This window comes from Nyctibius grandis, chromosome 4 (genome assembly GCF_013368605.1).
Source record: "Nyctibius grandis isolate bNycGra1 chromosome 4, bNycGra1.pri, whole genome shotgun sequence".
In the NCBI taxonomy this organism is placed as follows: Eukaryota; Metazoa; Chordata; class Aves; order Nyctibiiformes; family Nyctibiidae; genus Nyctibius; species Nyctibius grandis.
Genome location: NC_090661.1, coordinates 82,475,121 through 82,490,926, shown reverse-complemented (window position 1 = coordinate 82,490,926; position 15,806 = coordinate 82,475,121). Strand labels below are relative to the sequence as shown.

At 44.9% G+C, this 15,806-nt stretch overlaps 1 protein-coding gene across 39 annotated transcripts in view; it reads right to left on the bottom strand.

Annotated features, from left to right (window-relative positions):
- The window catches only part of SORBS1 (sorbin and SH3 domain containing 1), a 177,577-nt gene that overhangs the window by 11,080 nt on the left and 150,691 nt on the right, over window positions 1–15,806 (bottom strand). For 22 of the 39 annotated variants that reach the window (XM_068397508.1, XM_068397510.1, XM_068397509.1 and 19 more), the window contains 9 exons: window positions 14,579–14,754; window positions 10,650–10,735; window positions 8,914–9,081; window positions 7,422–7,468; window positions 5,604–5,718; window positions 5,371–5,496; window positions 4,161–4,355; window positions 1,477–2,205; window positions 39–155 (listed from right to left, as the gene is read on the bottom strand). In XM_068397508.1, coding sequence (XP_068253609.1) covers window positions 39–155; window positions 1,477–2,205; window positions 4,161–4,355; window positions 5,371–5,496; window positions 5,604–5,718; window positions 7,422–7,468; window positions 8,914–9,081; window positions 10,650–10,735; window positions 14,579–14,754 — 1,759 coding nt within the window. The remainder of the gene's footprint in view (window positions 1–38; window positions 156–1,476; window positions 2,206–4,160; window positions 4,356–5,370; window positions 5,497–5,603; window positions 5,719–7,421; window positions 7,469–8,913; window positions 9,082–10,649; window positions 10,736–14,578; window positions 14,755–15,806) is intronic. The other 17 variants (XM_068397525.1, XM_068397527.1, XM_068397529.1 and 14 more) reach the window with 3 other exon arrangements.

Below are 15,806 nucleotides of genomic sequence, written 5' to 3'. Positions count from 1 at the left end.
CTCTAAGTAACGGAAGAGTAATCAGCAAAGATGATTACCTGTGGCTTATTGACTCTGCGTGTAAGTCTGGGAGGTGGCTGTGTTGTGACAGTAGAGGAAGAGAAAGCAGAGGAAGAGAGAGGAGCAGATGAAGAGAATGCTTTTGAGTCTGCAATCTTTTGAAGAAAAGAAAAGCTGGTCAGCTTGGCACACACTCTCTATCACAATCATTGCAAGTGATAAGAGCATCTACTATCCAGCAAATTTGATGCACACACAGCAAACGTAACTCCATGCAAGGGCAAGTGCAGTTTCCACTTGGTTTGTCTGAGCTGACCACCTCATTCTGTTTCAAACATGCAGGTTGTGCTTGTAAAAAATGCTACTAAAAATACATCCAGATGGTAAACAGCACAGCCTTTATACAGCTTTCAGTACACTTCTGGTTATGATTCAAGCAGAAATCAAACAATTTGTCATAAGATTTCCCAGTGTGAAACGTGTCATCTTAGAAACCCTAGTTCCTCATTATTTAACGTTGTCTAGGTGGGCTACTTCACGGAGGCTATTACAGTGCATCCACGACAGTATTTATAATGCTGATTTTGAGCTCTCCGAACTTCCACTCTAATATAAGGTGGCATGGGCATGCTGTAATGTATTTTGTCTGGCTGTAGCCCACAATGGGCCCCATATCAACTGAGAGCTGCAAAGTAAGGCAGATCTCCTATACAAAAACTGGGGGCAGAAGATATGTTGTAGAAGCTACTGGAGGGTTCCCCTATGTTCCTTCTCATTGTAACATACAGCTACATATAACCAAAAATTCTCGAGGAAAAATATCACTACGTCTAATTGTCATTTGTGGCCAGACCCTTTCACGTCGTTTTGGAAATGCAAAGGTTATAAATTCCACTCAATGCACAGATAACAATCAAGCCTTCCTGACTTAGTCATGCACATCCCAGACTAAGGTTCACTAAACCACAGGCTCCAGGATCAACAGGGGACAGCTTTTGTGATTCTAGGAGCCAGGCTGACGTTTACAAGGCTTTTCAGTCCTTGGCTTAAGGAGGAACAAATAAACCCTATCACCAAAGATGATCCGTTGCACACTGGAGAATCTCTGAATAGCACAGAATTGCCTGTATTCTACAAAGGGAGGTACATGGGCATGACGCCTGTGCGATACTTTCATCTGACACATCTTGTAATAGCCACCATCTGGGACAATCACCTCAGACGTGATCAATTCAGTCAGTCCTGTGTTACTATCTATTCTAAAATAATTTTCACTACACTGCTCCTGAGCCCTCTTCTAAACCTTTTTAATCTGCTATCCAGTGAATGCCACTGGTGACCCCTGGAAGAAGGTCTTAGGATCATCAAAATGACATGTGGCAGCCACTGGCTCTGCCTGGCGAGCAGAGCAGCACAAACCTCAACACACCAGTTAAGATCAGGGATGCAGAGCAGCACACACACATGCAGAAGTACCTTCTTTTCCCCGCTTTGAAACTTTCCCAGATCACCTTTCCTCATGCCTCTTTTCTCTGTTTTACCTCCCTGCACAATAGCCATTAGCTCCTGACACAACTGGTTGTCCTCAGAGGAACCCACAGGTCTCTTTTCTGGGCTCACACGCATGTCTAGTTGGGAAGGTTTTAGGCAGCGCTCGACAGAGATCTTGGGAACAGCATGAGCACCGTGCTCAGGGTTGCTGCTGCCCTCTCTGGTCTTTTGGAGCCAGGCCTGGCTGCCAGTGGTGTCACACTGCTCTGCAAGGACGCTTCTGGGGCTCTCCACTGCCCAGCGAGGGGAGTTAGAGTGGCTCACGCTGGGAGAAGGGGAGCCACCAAACTTTTCTTCGCTTTGCGGAGTGGCCTGATAGAAACTGCGAGCGGAGGACTGAGGTCTGGATGAGTAAGAGGGCAATGGGGATTTAATGGACCTGGGAGTCGAGGAGCCAGAGAGATGAGAATGGTGGAGGCTGACCGAGGGGGAAGGGCTGGCTGCAGCAGAAGGCGAGAGAGAGTCAGTGTGAGAGAGGGAGGCTTCAGGCGGAGGAGGCAATGGAGGAGTTATGGCAGGAGTGGTGCTAGGAGACACTCCCACAGTCAGAGCAATCCACTCAGATGTGACCGCCTGCACCTCTGGAGATAAGGCGCGACGCACAAAAGGCAAAGGCGGAGGAGTTGGTGTATGGAGCAGCTCAGAACTGGGAGACTTGAAGGAGACAAAAGCAGGAGAGAAAAAGAAAGAAATGAACAAAAAAATAACAAAGGAAAATACAAAACGACCGAGCAAAAGTAAAAGGAGAGAGAGTGGAGAGGAGCAGACCTGTGACCAAGCATGGTGCCTCAGTCTTCCACGGACAGGTGAACCGTGTTGGAGAACGTGCTGTCCACAGCTACTCCAACCACGCAGTTCAGTCTGTATCTGTGCTGCTAATACCCTTCTCCAGCCTTTGCCAGGATCCCAGACACAAAATACCTTGTGGAAAACCTTAGACTTCACACCATATGCCCTAAGTCCCTCAGGGAGAAGTTGAAGCCACCATCCATGATGGCAGCATGCAGCATTTGACTAGCCTGGCAGTAATAGCTGGGGCCTCAGCAACTCACACTGTGGACCCAGTCAGAATTCACTGCTGCAATGAATTTTGACTTTATCCAACTCTAGCATGAGCAATGCCTGTTCCTCAAGAAACCTGAATGCTGAAGCTGTGGAGGAGTAAGGGATCAAAAAAGCCAGCTGTGGCTACTTGGTCTTTAGGTGATTAAAGTAGGTCCTACATTTACAAAGGCAGGACACACAACCAAGTTCTGCCCTTAGCTATTACCACCCACAACATCAGTGAGATCAGCTACATTAGCACTGATCAGAGCATTTCTCAGTCCTCTGCCAAGTTAGGCAAAAAAGTAAGGGAGAGAATTGATTTACTAGGGGAGGAATCAAAAGAATAGCAAAGGAAATCAAAAAAGGGTGGATACAATCCCTTCCATCAAAGGGAGAAGCTTGCAGAGAGCTGGTGGCAGGCAGGCCGTAGCTATGGAGAGACTGCCAAGCTCAAACAGAAAAGCTCAGCTGAGGTCCACTTTGACAGGGAACCCCAAACAAGCAACAAGTCTTTCCTCTTTACATAGTGGCTAAGAATAAAAACAGTCCTTTTAGGGAAGATCCAGACAGACATCAGGCATGAGCCGTGGCTGTCTTTACCACTCGTCCTGTACCGTATATCCCTTCCTCCCAATCCCAATTCTCCACTTCTGCTCCTTGCAGTCTTGACCTCAGAATGACCTTGCTTCAGTCCCGTGGGTGAGAGGGGGATGCACCAGAACCTCATGGCCGCGACCCAGACACGTATGCTGACCTTCAAGCACAACTACTCGCAGGATGAGAGCAAAACAAAGGGATTTAGAGACTCACTGCCTCCCTGATACGTTTTCCATGGCAAACATTCTGAGATCTCCATACAATTACCTGCTGCCATTTTGATATCTGGTTTGAACTGCAGTACGGTTTATAGAATCATAGAATGATTTCGGTTGGAAACGACCGTAAAGATCAGTGAATCTAATATTAATGGAGGATCCCAGACTGTCCTCCTCTCAAAACCTGAGTTCATTTAGCACTGATTTCAAATCATACAGGCCACTCTCCTGACCCTGTCTCCCAAAACCTTGGTCATGAGCTGGAACATTTAGAAGTAAGTATACAGCTTGATTCAAGCTGGCTGGGATCAACATAATGACTCCTACAGACTGTAACAGTCTCTGGCACCCTTTTAATAGTCACAGAAAATGCACTCATCACAGTGGAGGTCTGTAAAGTGTAAACATGCACTCAGGAGGAGCTGGATCACCAATTCATTCCATCTCTGGCAGTGACATTTATTCAGATGGCTGTGAACTGTAGCCCTTTCAACCTGGCCTGAATTCAAGCCACAGATCAGAGATTAAAAGCTGAGTCTCCAAATCCCCAAATGACCCATTCATTAACCTTTCTGGTAAATGAAACATCACCTTTTCCTGCAGTTGCAGCATACTGGCAACATGGCTTTTACTGTGCAAAACACTAGTCTTAGCTACAGCTTTTTTCAGCTATTGCTTCTTGCACAGCAATGGCAACATCCCTCTGTTCTGCAAGGGGCTGTAACTGGCTGCGTCTAGTCCAAATACCTGTGGTGAAGCTGTCATGCTGCGGTTAGGGGAGAGGGACATTGGTGGGTCAGGATAGTCGATGGCATTCTTGACCACTGGCCGTTTGAGCACCTCCACGTAAGTGACAGGGAAGATGCCTTGGCGATTGGTGCCAGAGATTTTTCCTTCATACCAGTTCTCATCCACTCGTCGAATCAATGTGATCCTTTCACCCTATGGGAAGGAATAGTAATGTAGTCCTGACTTTAACATATTTCATCATTCCAAAGTAGATTACATTTTTAATCTTCCTGTAGCTGACTTAAAACTATCAGTGGCTCTCAGCCTCCCCTGTTTCCCAGTTATGTGGCCCTAACCTCTGGGTGGCAATGATATTTTTCAGTTCAGAGAAGGAGAAAATGCAGATCTTCTGGTGCTGACTTGGGCTGTCTGCAGACTCAGTTATGCTCACACTTTCAAGACCCTACTTGCTAAAGCCAGTGAAAAAATGGCAATCATCAGTTTCAGGCTGACCACAAAACTCTCAAGGGTATGAGGTATACAGGGAGTATGCACAGGTCTGCAGTTTAAACAAGGTCTCTCTATGTTCTCTCCTGTTTTGCTGACAAATGAAGTGACTTCCAGATCCTTAATATAAACTGCAAGCCCCACCTTCATGTATAATTAAAAGAGAAGACAGACAAGATCTAATCTGAGCATCAAAACAGAAGGCTGGTTGAGATGGAGAAATGCTGCTACTTAATCTAAATATGGCTGACTTTGCTCTGAACAGCCATTACACAATCCATTCCTGTCCCTTCACTATGCAGTCAGGTCTAGCCAGTCACTTCAATACCACGGAACATTGCTTGCCTGTGCTCAGTGATTTGGCTCGTAGTATGAAGGAAGGTGGACCCAGTTTCCTGCTTTTCTATATCGTCATTCTCATGTGGCTTGTGTGCATCTCCACTGGAGAGTATCAGATTGGAGACATGTCGCCAAATATTTAATTTGCCTTGCAGAGCCAGGCTTCCACCACTTGTGCTCAAAGTATCTTCTCAGCTAGCCCTAAGGAAGCAACTGGCACTTCTCCAACACTCACTGCAACGCACTACATAATGACTATGGAGTAAAAACATGGGTGATGAGAAGGAATCCTTCCTAAATAGAGAGTTCATCTTATTGGAGGTTTTATTTGGAAACTGCAAGTTACTAGTGTTAAAAAACATCAGCACAACAAAAGTCCTACCTTTCTGAAGGACATCTCCACTTGCGTATCCCCGTTGAAGTTGAACTTAGCAATAGCATCTCCATATTCCAATACTTGCAATGGCAATGGCTTTTTGGGCTGAGCTTTCTCAGCTGGTGGGAGGAGCTAGAACGAACAAACACAATCATATGAGTCACATACAAAAAGCCCATAAACTGGGTGCTGGCAGAAAGGCAGTGGGCAAAGAGAAGACCTGCAAGGAAAGCAGCTACCTCTATGTATGATCGTGGGAAGATGCCAACTCTGCCATGGTGTTCGCCTTCATACCAGTTCTGGTCAATCTGCTTGTAAATGTAAACAATATCTCCTTTTTGCAGAGGAAGTTCCCTGTTAACAACACAAGCACTCCATCAGAACTTCACTGGAGAACAGATGTGTTCTTTTTCTGTCCAGCAGTCCCTAGGTACCAAGGTCTGCATCAGCCCTGTTGATATAAATCATGCTCCACCCAACCTACATATTGAGAATTACCCTGTTCATATAGTGATAAGCCGGGACTTTTGCTCTTTGGGCATCCTATCAAAAAAGCTGCCCTATGAGGGCCTTACTAACTGCACACCCTCCAGCAGCAATGGGGTCAAGCTCAAGCAAAAGATGCCATTGGTTGGCTTCCTTGTTGGATATGGTGAGCAGTGCTCAGTTCCTGTTTTGAAATGGGTCATGTCACAAGTGCCTTCCAAAGAGACACATGATTATAATGGAAGCTAGTTTGCAGATTCAATGAACCCCTTCACACGCCAACGTTGATCCTGCAACAATTACACTTCTGGTCAGCCTGTGGTTGTGCAACCACTGACCTCACCTGGGCTAACAGCTGGGATTTCAATCTACAGTTTTCAGTGCTAAACTTATGAATGTCTGCAGCTTGAGGAACTCCCACTGTGGGCAGCTTGTACTAGGCTCATAAACCTACTACTTTGGTCCCCACAGGAAGGAAAACAACCAACCCAGCCTTTTCTAACATGATTTTCACAAGCTCTCCTTTGCTTTTTTCTGTCACCCTGGTATGTTCTGCTCAAGGGACACAACAATTACAACATCTGCCTCAGTTTTATTACAGGTGCTAGGGAGCACCTGTAATGATTTACACAGCATCACCTATAGAACATACAACAAAATATTCCCAGGACATTAGCACCTGAGAAGAAAAACAGCAGGTCCTTCACTGAATTCTGTTCTTCTTTCTTCCCTCCCTAGCAGTGTTAAAATGAGAGCTTCTCCAGGCTTATGCAGAGGGAAGGGTCTTCCAGGCCTTCTTTTCACAGCAGTGTTCCCCAAAAAGAATGAGTAGTGCTGTGTGATTCACCCAAGACACCATAACAGGGCTTGGAGGTACAACAATGTCACCAGAAACATCTGCTGGTGTATGCACAGATGCCAGGGGAGCAGTGACCACTCTGTACCCTTATAGGTCCTGAATCAGGGAAATCCTGAGTCAAGGGCCCACCTACAAGCTTAAAGCTAGGCATCTGTTTAAGTCGCTTGCTGACTTTGGGCTATGCTTAGCACAGTGAAAAGAATGCTGTGGGTCTGCATATCTATGTTCTTCTGACCATCTGTATGGCAGATTTACACAGTGAGCTACTAAGACAGTTCTTCCAGCTCCTAAATTGGAGCACAACCAGGGATGTTATGCAGGGGAATCCCTTCTGTCTCTAGCAAGGGCAGTGACAGAAGGATCTCACCCAGCCATCCTGCTTACAAAGCGCAAGAAGGAACATCAGCAAGAGCACTCTCCCATGGCTCCACACATCCTCAGAGCAGAATGCTTACTTGTTCCAGTAAAGGCAGCATGTTTGCCCCAAAAATCACATGGGATACAGATGCACTTTTCCTAAAGGTCCTTTACAGGTTACAGTCTGCAAGATTTCTACTACTTTTCCCTGCCTTACTACAGACACCTTGCTTTAAGTTGCTGGAAAGGCACTCCCAAAACATGAATCCAATTGCACAACACTTCGTAAGTGCTGCACCCTAGGGGAAAAGGCAGAGGAAGAACACTTAAGGCAGTAGTAACAAACTGTACTCACTTTAGCGTCTGTGCTTTAAAGTCAAACTTGGCTCTAGCAGGTCTCATCTAGAGATCAAAAAAATCAAAACATTAAAAAAATAATTAGGTTTTCAACCCTCTTCTGAGAAAAAGCACCCAAACTCTTCTATAGCTAACATTAGTCTGGGGAGGAAACTGAATGCAGGTATTCTGCTACAAGCTTGTGTGCAACTGATACTACAGTCCAAATATGCTGGATGGGTATCTCCCACCAGGGCAAGAAGTGCCAACTTCTGGCATAACAATTATTAAGAGCTCTACAGGAAACTGATTTAACAGCAGTAAGCTTCTAAATGTGACAAACCCTGTTGAATGAACGCTGCCTCAGTAACTACAGTTACTGGGGCTCCGGGACCAAATTCTCTTGACATGCAAATAGAAAAGCAAAATTTACTAGCTGGGAAAAAAACAGCAGGATTTTATTTGATGTGGTTCTTATTGATTATTACCTGGCCCGGCTGAATCCTGCAATGTGACCCAAGTACTCTGTATAAATGGGCAGGAAAGAGACAAAGGTGAGGAAGAAATATGAATAAATAAAGCATGTGTCTAAAAAAACGTCTTTAGTGGCTACAAAGCCAAAGAGGACATTGACAGCAGGCCTAGGCTTTAACGCTTGATGCACTTGGCTGATTTTCTAATGGCCACAAAATATTTAGACAATTTTAAAGTAATTTTGGTAATAGAGCATAAAATAAGAAGTATCCGCATCCATGTGGCACCAGAGCACTTGAAACAACATAAACAAAGGGCAGACAGATGTACTCCATCCACGTGGTGACCACCTCACCCACCACCGCAGTGCAGCACTTCTGGGGAAACACAGCTGCTGTCAAGAGCCCCAGCAGCAATCCCTAAGTCACGAAACGGCATTTGGCCAGGACACCTGGACCAGCATCCAGCCCTCGAGAAAAGTGCCTTGGGCTCATGGGAAAACCATCTACCCCCTCCTTTGTCTCCTTCAGAAAGACTGACTGAGTCATACGCAGTGAAACGTGCTAAGACTTTTCCCAATTGTTTCTAAAGGACATTAAGCACCTTTCAAGAGAAGAAGAAACAATAATCTATTTCTAAAAAAAACCTGTGAGACAGTCACATGGCCAGGATCAACAAGCATGAAGTTTCAAAGGGTAAGGCACAGACAAGAAGACAATGCAGCAATATGATGCAAAAGATGTAGGATGCCTCTGATTCACTAAAAGTAGCTGATATTTAAAGGCATGCATCACAGGTGTGCACCAGCAATTCTCAGCAGGCATGCTTTAACATATGCAGCTTGGTAAAGAGATATCAGCTAATTTACCAGGCACAAGAGTCAAAGCAGATCTAAATGAAGCCAGAATGGGAAAGGGCAAGGTGGAAAAAAAAACAAACGACATTCTCTGAAAAGCTAATGTCGGCCTAAAGCACAACATTGTGAGAGGCAAATATTGCTTTGGGTCAAGCAGCAGACTGAGGTAACTAAAACAGACCTCTGACCCAGATTTCCTCTTTGCTGTATCGTCTACATTTAGAAGGTCCCCAAATCGCTCATTAGTGATAAACTGATGGTGCGTTGGAATAACCCCTGTGTGCCTTCTAGCTGCAATATCAGCTTCTTCTTGCTCACGTTTAAGCCGTCTCTGGTCCTCTAAAAGTTTCTGCCATAAAATTGCATAAAATGGGCAGTAAATCATCTAGTTAAGGGCATTCAAAAGCTGCCATAAATGTGACTTAAATAAAATTTCTGAGGTCCTAGCAGATAGCTGGGATTTTACAGTTCAACATAAAATACTGATTCTACTAACTACACAACATCCTTTCATTTTGCAAGCACAGAAAGTACATCACCATTACAGTATAACTGAAATCCAGCTCATACAGAGGATCTGATCCAAAGCTGATGGAAGTCATTGAGGAGTTTTTTTAAGTTTTAGCCAGGTCCTGGGAGCTTCCAAGAAGTTTGCTGATCCAAACCCCCTTCAGCCAACAAGGAGTTACTCTCATTGACTTCCAAGAGACCTGAATCAGCCCCACAAGTAAGTTCCGAGACACCAAACTCCCCTGGGTTTTGCAAGGAACTTGGGAGAGTGCCTGACTGCCTTCAGGTATCAGGTTCTCCCATACTTCCTTTGGGCTCACGTAATACACTTTGTAAAATAAAGTAAATAAACCCCAAAGAACTTTTTTGGACTTCTGAAGCCTCTGGCACACTAATGGAAATGTGCATTCTTGAGTACCTGGGCAGAAGATTTCTTCCACCTTTTGGGGCTGACTGTAGGCTGAAGAGTACAGCTCTGTGCTAACTCATTTGAAGCCAGCAGGTCTTAGCGAATTCAGAGTTTTGCTCTTACATGAGTTTTGGTGCTGGATTTTGGAAGTGGGGGGATTACTAACTGTTTCACGGGAGAAGACAGAAAAATTATATTTTTCATGTAGGAATTAAGAGCAAGTTTTACCATATTTCAAAGCACACAAACATTATTTGAACTCAGAAAGTTAACACTAAAAAGGTAACTTTTTTTTCCCCCCAGGCAGTGAAAATTAACATCTTCCTGCAAAGCAATCACTTTATAACTTCTTTAATGCAGCTTGAATACAATCAGTACTGAAAAGTCTATGTGGCTTTCCTATTATTTCGGCTTATCCCAGTGTTGCCCAGCCATTTTGAATAGGACGGCTACATTCTGTCACCAACAACTTGAGACGCCATAAAGAATTCTAGTTTGCACTGGGGGGAAACTTCACAATTTCTGATAGCTTAAAATATCTTATATTTGCTGTTCAAAACCTGAAGACCCCCACAAGAAAAATACTATTCTCACCAGTTTGATTAATACCAACTCAAGTGGCTTGTTTGGAGAACAATAAAACCTTAACTCATAGAATAACCATTTCACCTTTATCTGCAAGTACTGGGGTGTTGTACCACATCTCACATATATCTACAACCTTTTTACATTCTTTAAAGCCCCCATATATCATTTCGTGCAATTGATAAGAACTATCAGGTTCATTTTAAACAAAAGCTAAACTGGACTACACATTATACATTGTATCAGTGGCAGAGGTAGTATTAAAATTAAAACATACTAGTTCCAGCTTGTTGCTCTAACTTCCAATATACATAGCCATGGCCATACAAGCTGTCCTTATTTAACGCTGAATGCTATATTTCTTGTATGTGGGTCTGCTACAACAGTTATTAGGCCATAAAGGAGGGCATTACCTCTTTGTCGTCATGCCGTCTGCGGATAATTTCTTCTGGAGTTTCCATGTAATCAACGGGTGCAAAATGCCTTGGTGATTCTGAATCTACTTCGAAACAATATAAGGAAGTTAAAATACAGATGGATTTATCTAGCATAACCAGAAAGGAAAAAGAAACAGATATTTTTAAATAATTTCTTTCCATTATGACAGTAAGGATTCTCAATTGCCGTTGACCAAATTGCCAATCAGATGTCAATAATTTATCCATTTTAATTTTTTTCTCTTTTGGGCTGTACTTGTGAACAAAGATCCAAAAACAGGGAGAAAGTAACAGTAGGGAAAGAGTAAAGACATAGAAGGACTTTGTGAAGAAAAGATTCACTGCCATCAAAGTATGATTTGGCATTTTACTGTTGAGAAAAGTTTAATACACACACGCGCGCACACACACACACAACTAGACCTTGAGAAACTGCTCCTTAAAGCAAATCATCTGGGTTTATTTTGTATTCCCCTGCGTGCAAATGATACAGGACTTGAAATATCTCATATTGAGATTCTTGCATCCCCAGAGCTCCTTGAGAGACAAACTGAACCCGATGTGATTAGAAAGGCAGCAGAAATTGTTTCTCAGAAGTACAGCTGTTAACAAGTCCTGAACAAAAGCAGGGACACACAAGACACGCAAAGGACATTAGACACACTAAGGGAAAAAACAGAGAGAGTAGGGGGTTGCAAAGGTGGGGAGTAAAAATGCAAGGGTTGTGGAAGAAAAGGGGAGGAGAAAGGAAAGCAAGAAGACAGATGAAGGGACACTAGTAAAGAACACAAAAAGCCACCTCCTAGGTACGTCCTGAGTTCACTTTGTGGGTTGTTGTTTGTGTCCAGGCTGTGACAGAGGGCATATGGAACGGGGTTCCCATTGTTTAAGGAGTCAGGAGTGTCAGCCCGGCCCAAGATTGCTTGGCTAGAGCCCATGGTGGGGAAGTAGCTAAGCCTCTCCACAATGTCAAAGGAAGAGAGGCGCCTGGGGGCTAGAGGCCTGCTTCTGGAGCACAGCTGGTGCTGGGAGTGGTGACTCTTGTCTCCTACACTCCCCTGCAGCTGTATGGGGTCGTCTGGGTTCTCAGGGCTGGGCACTGCGGGGCTTCCTGGGCAGTCTGGGGGTGGAGTCCTGCAGGATTTATGTTGGAAGGGCTTTTTCAATCGGAAGGGAAGCGGGCTCATTAGGTAGACGTTTCTGGGGAGCATGTGTCTGTCCCCATAGACATCCCCTTTGGAATCAGGGTTCCTGGAGGCCCGCTGCTGCTCATGCCTTCGGATGGTAGTGAACCTGGTGTAAGACGCTGGGCATGTGCCTTTGCATCTGTTGATTTTATGCTTCTGAGGCCCATTGAGGTTGCTGCTGCTGCTGCCACTGTCATTGGATGCATTTGAGAGGAGATCTATCTCATCCATACAAACTGAAAGTGTGTCCAGAGGGATGGTGGCATCACTGACATCTGAAGCCGTATCCTCCACGTTGCTGCAGGAGCGGGAGGATTTATCTGCCAAGCTGGCAGCATCCTTCTCTTCTTGGTGTGCTTTTGGCAAATCCAGAAGAAACTCTGCAGAGTAGGCAGAACTCAGACAAGTTTTAGACTGGAGAGAAGTGGTGAATTTGTTTTGTCCAGTGGAAAAGTCAAGCGAGGGCATTGATCGGGATCTCTGGATCAGCTGCTCAAATGCACTAATACGGGAGGAAACGGTGTGTTTGGGGATCTGCTCTGAATCCTCTCGACTAAGGCTGTGCTCCATCCTATCCTTTGCTTCATTCTCAAACTGAGATGCAATATCCCTCACACTGCAGGAGGAAGCTGTGCCCAAATGGATCCTGGACCGGTTGATCTGGTGCATATCTTTATACAGCATTGTAAATTCCATCCCACTCTTCCTGGAGGCAGGGAACAGGTAGCCTTTCCTAGAGTTGGTGCCGTACTCCTGCAGGCTCATGGTACTGCCGGATTTGATGACATACTCCTGCTTCGACTTCATCAACATGTTTTCTATGCTTTCCCCTATGTCTACCATGAAAGCTTTTTTATTATCGAACAAGGCAATGGAGCTACGAAGGTTTTCGCAGCTTTGAGCTTTCTCATGAGACAGCAAGATACCCTTCTTGTCCTGCACAAGAGTAGCTGGAGCTGCTAGTTTGGGTTTGAATTTAGAAGGGAGGATTTCAGTAATGCAGGCTTTTGCAGCTGATAAGGGCTTCTTATGTTTACATGCGTGACCTAACATACCGGTATGACTAGCGTTAAAGGTTCGGCTATTAACTGAAGAGGGTGCAGTCATATGAGCATTCCCACCTTTATGATCCACTGGTAAGCATGCAGAATAAAATAAATACAACCTGTTAGCTTAAGTGCTAGAAAGCTATTGAGAATGGAGAAAGAACATGCTTGGATTTTATAAAATGCATTTTAAAGAAACAAACTTCCAAAACATAAAGAAAAGCAGGAAGAAACTGCACAACAAGCTGCGCTTACAGGAGTAGGTGAAGTGCTGCTAACATCTCTAAAATGAGAGGCTTGGCCAGAAGCAGATCCAGAGCACTTTGAAGGTACCCTCCTAAAAAGTGCTAAGCATCATCAGCTTCCAGGGAAGCTGCAGCACCATGGAAAAGGGCAGCTGAACTCTGGGTAGGATCAGGGTGTCAGCAAGAATGTGGAAGCACTAACATTGCAAAAATGGTTTAATACCAAGCCTGTAGTCACACCTACTATGGTCTCACCACAGTGCTTGCCAAACAGTTTATTCCTGGGAGGGAGAAGACAATCGTGCAGTTGACTGTGCTAGCACAAGCAGGCCACATCAGCTGGCCTTGCTCAAGAGCTGCCTGCTTAGAGGTTCCCCATACTAGGAATAAGCTGAGCGTCCTTCAGACAATGTGGTTGGCCATGTTTGCTTTAAAAATCAAGGAGTCAGATCAGGACATTTATTTTTTTTTTTTAAAGTCAGCTCCAGTCTGGGGTCAGCTTACACTGCAATTTTTAGGTCTGTTTCCAATTTGAGTTCAAACTCAAATGTCAGAATAACCATTCAGGTTCAATTGCAGTCTGGGGAACAATAACTGTTTGAACAGATTTTTTTGTTCGGATCCAAGCTGACTCGCTGCCCTACAGGCCTGACATAATGCTGAAAAACAGCTGGAAGATGGAGACGAAGAGAGACCTTTTTGGTGTGATGTACTATTTTTAGGGAGAGCAGTTGAGAAACCCAATGCATTCCTTCCCCAGTCCTCTCCCCATCTCAAGACATTTTTAGGTTGAAATTGGCTCAGAGATACATTCCCCAATACAACTCCCTGATGGGACTCAGGCTCTTCCTTGTTCTAATCTTCTAGAGAGTCCATGATGGGAGGAGGAAAGGGGAGGAGATGCAGCGGTTTCTGCTGCCTCGGAGCCTGCAGGGCCTTGCTGGTTCAGTGTCCCATGCATTCTCTGCATACCCCTCAAAGGCAGGAGGCTGTGGAGCACATGGTGCCAGCACACCAGGGCAGCCAGGTCAGCAGACATGGTGTGGCCTGCTCAGATACCGCAGCAGGAAGGGCAGAAAAGGCAGGGGAGGGCTCCAGCATGGCAAGGCAGTGGGAGCGGATGGATAGCAAGGCCAGCCTGAGAAGCCTCCAGGAAGAACATAAGGGTGTGGCTGAGGTGCTGGATGAAGGGAGCTGGTCCCTGTTGGGAACAGGAACCTGGATCAGATAAAGGGGTCATGAAAAATATTGGCCAATGTGGGCTCAAAGAAAAAAAAAAAGAGGGAAAACTGGGAATGGCAAAGAGGAAGGACAGAGGAAACCTCAACTGGCTTGAATAGGACTCTAAACCCTGCAGCAGTTTGCCCCATATCACCTGGCTTTTGACACTGCAGAATGGAGAAGAGGTTAGTGCCCTGACCACCTACCTTTTGTGGAAGCAGAGCTAGAAGGTCGCTTGAGACCACTCAGTCCCTGGAATGGGATATCTCCACCTTCCAGCACACTCTTGTAAATCTGCCTTTCATTCTCCAAGCCAGCAAAGTCCCCCAATGCTGGTTCTGACTCCCTCTTCACTGCATGGTAGTTGGGTGAATATGTGGAGCTGGAAAAGACAAAAAAGGGGGAGGGACACCAGTGGGTCACTTGTTTGTTGAGAGCTTCATGCAAAGTAACAGAAAAACGCACTTGTGAACCAGAATAGACTGTGTATGAAGAACTGGTGCTGAATGAAGAGGTTATGAATACATTGTGATAACATTCTAGGTTTGGCTCTACCATAGCATTCTCCACCTGAGGACCTCTCCCAGCTCAGTCCCCCAGAAAACAGGCAGCAGAAAGCACTCCTCCTTTATTTTACAGATGAGACAAGAGAGTCACAGTGCAGATGCACGATTTCTTTGCAGACACAAAGAAATTCAGTGGCTAGCTAAAAGTAGCACAAATACGTTCCAGCTCCCAGCCCTCTCTCCTTAAACACTAGCCATGCCTGTCCCCTGGTTACAAAGCACAGCTGCTCAGTTCATCTCAACCAGTTCAGCCTCCCAGTTAACACTATAGTCCAAGACTTCCAGAGCAATTTCTCAAGCCCATCAGTGAGGGATCATGCAGAGAAGCAATAGTATGGGGCTATAGACACTACTGTTTTAAATGCCAAAGAAATTCCCAGATGTGCACAGTTCTGCTCAGCTTTGCCTCAGGATTCCACTACAGGGAATGAAAAATCCTGGACTCTAGGTCTACCATGCACATATATAAACAAAATGCTGTTAAAATGAGTACATTGTTAATTTCTTAGGCCTTTAAAGACTGGACATTTATTACAAATCTCTTTCCTCCATCATGAACCTAAGCACAAGCATACCCCCACATCTGATTTCTAGATTTCACTGTTTTCCCTCTAAAAAAATAACCAACAATGCCATAGTATAAATGGCCTTTCCAGGTACAAAAGCCTTGCTGAGCAATCAGGCAGACAATGTTGTCCTAAGAGCTAAGCTCATCTGATACCAGTTCTTGTGCTCAACCAGGCTCTTCAGAATAAAATGCAGTCTCACACAAAGCTATTCTGGGGCCAAAGCATGACTCCTGGAACGTTCGAAAAAATAAAAAAATAGGGCATTTGCCAATTCATGGGAACATTTTGAAAGCTGGTTT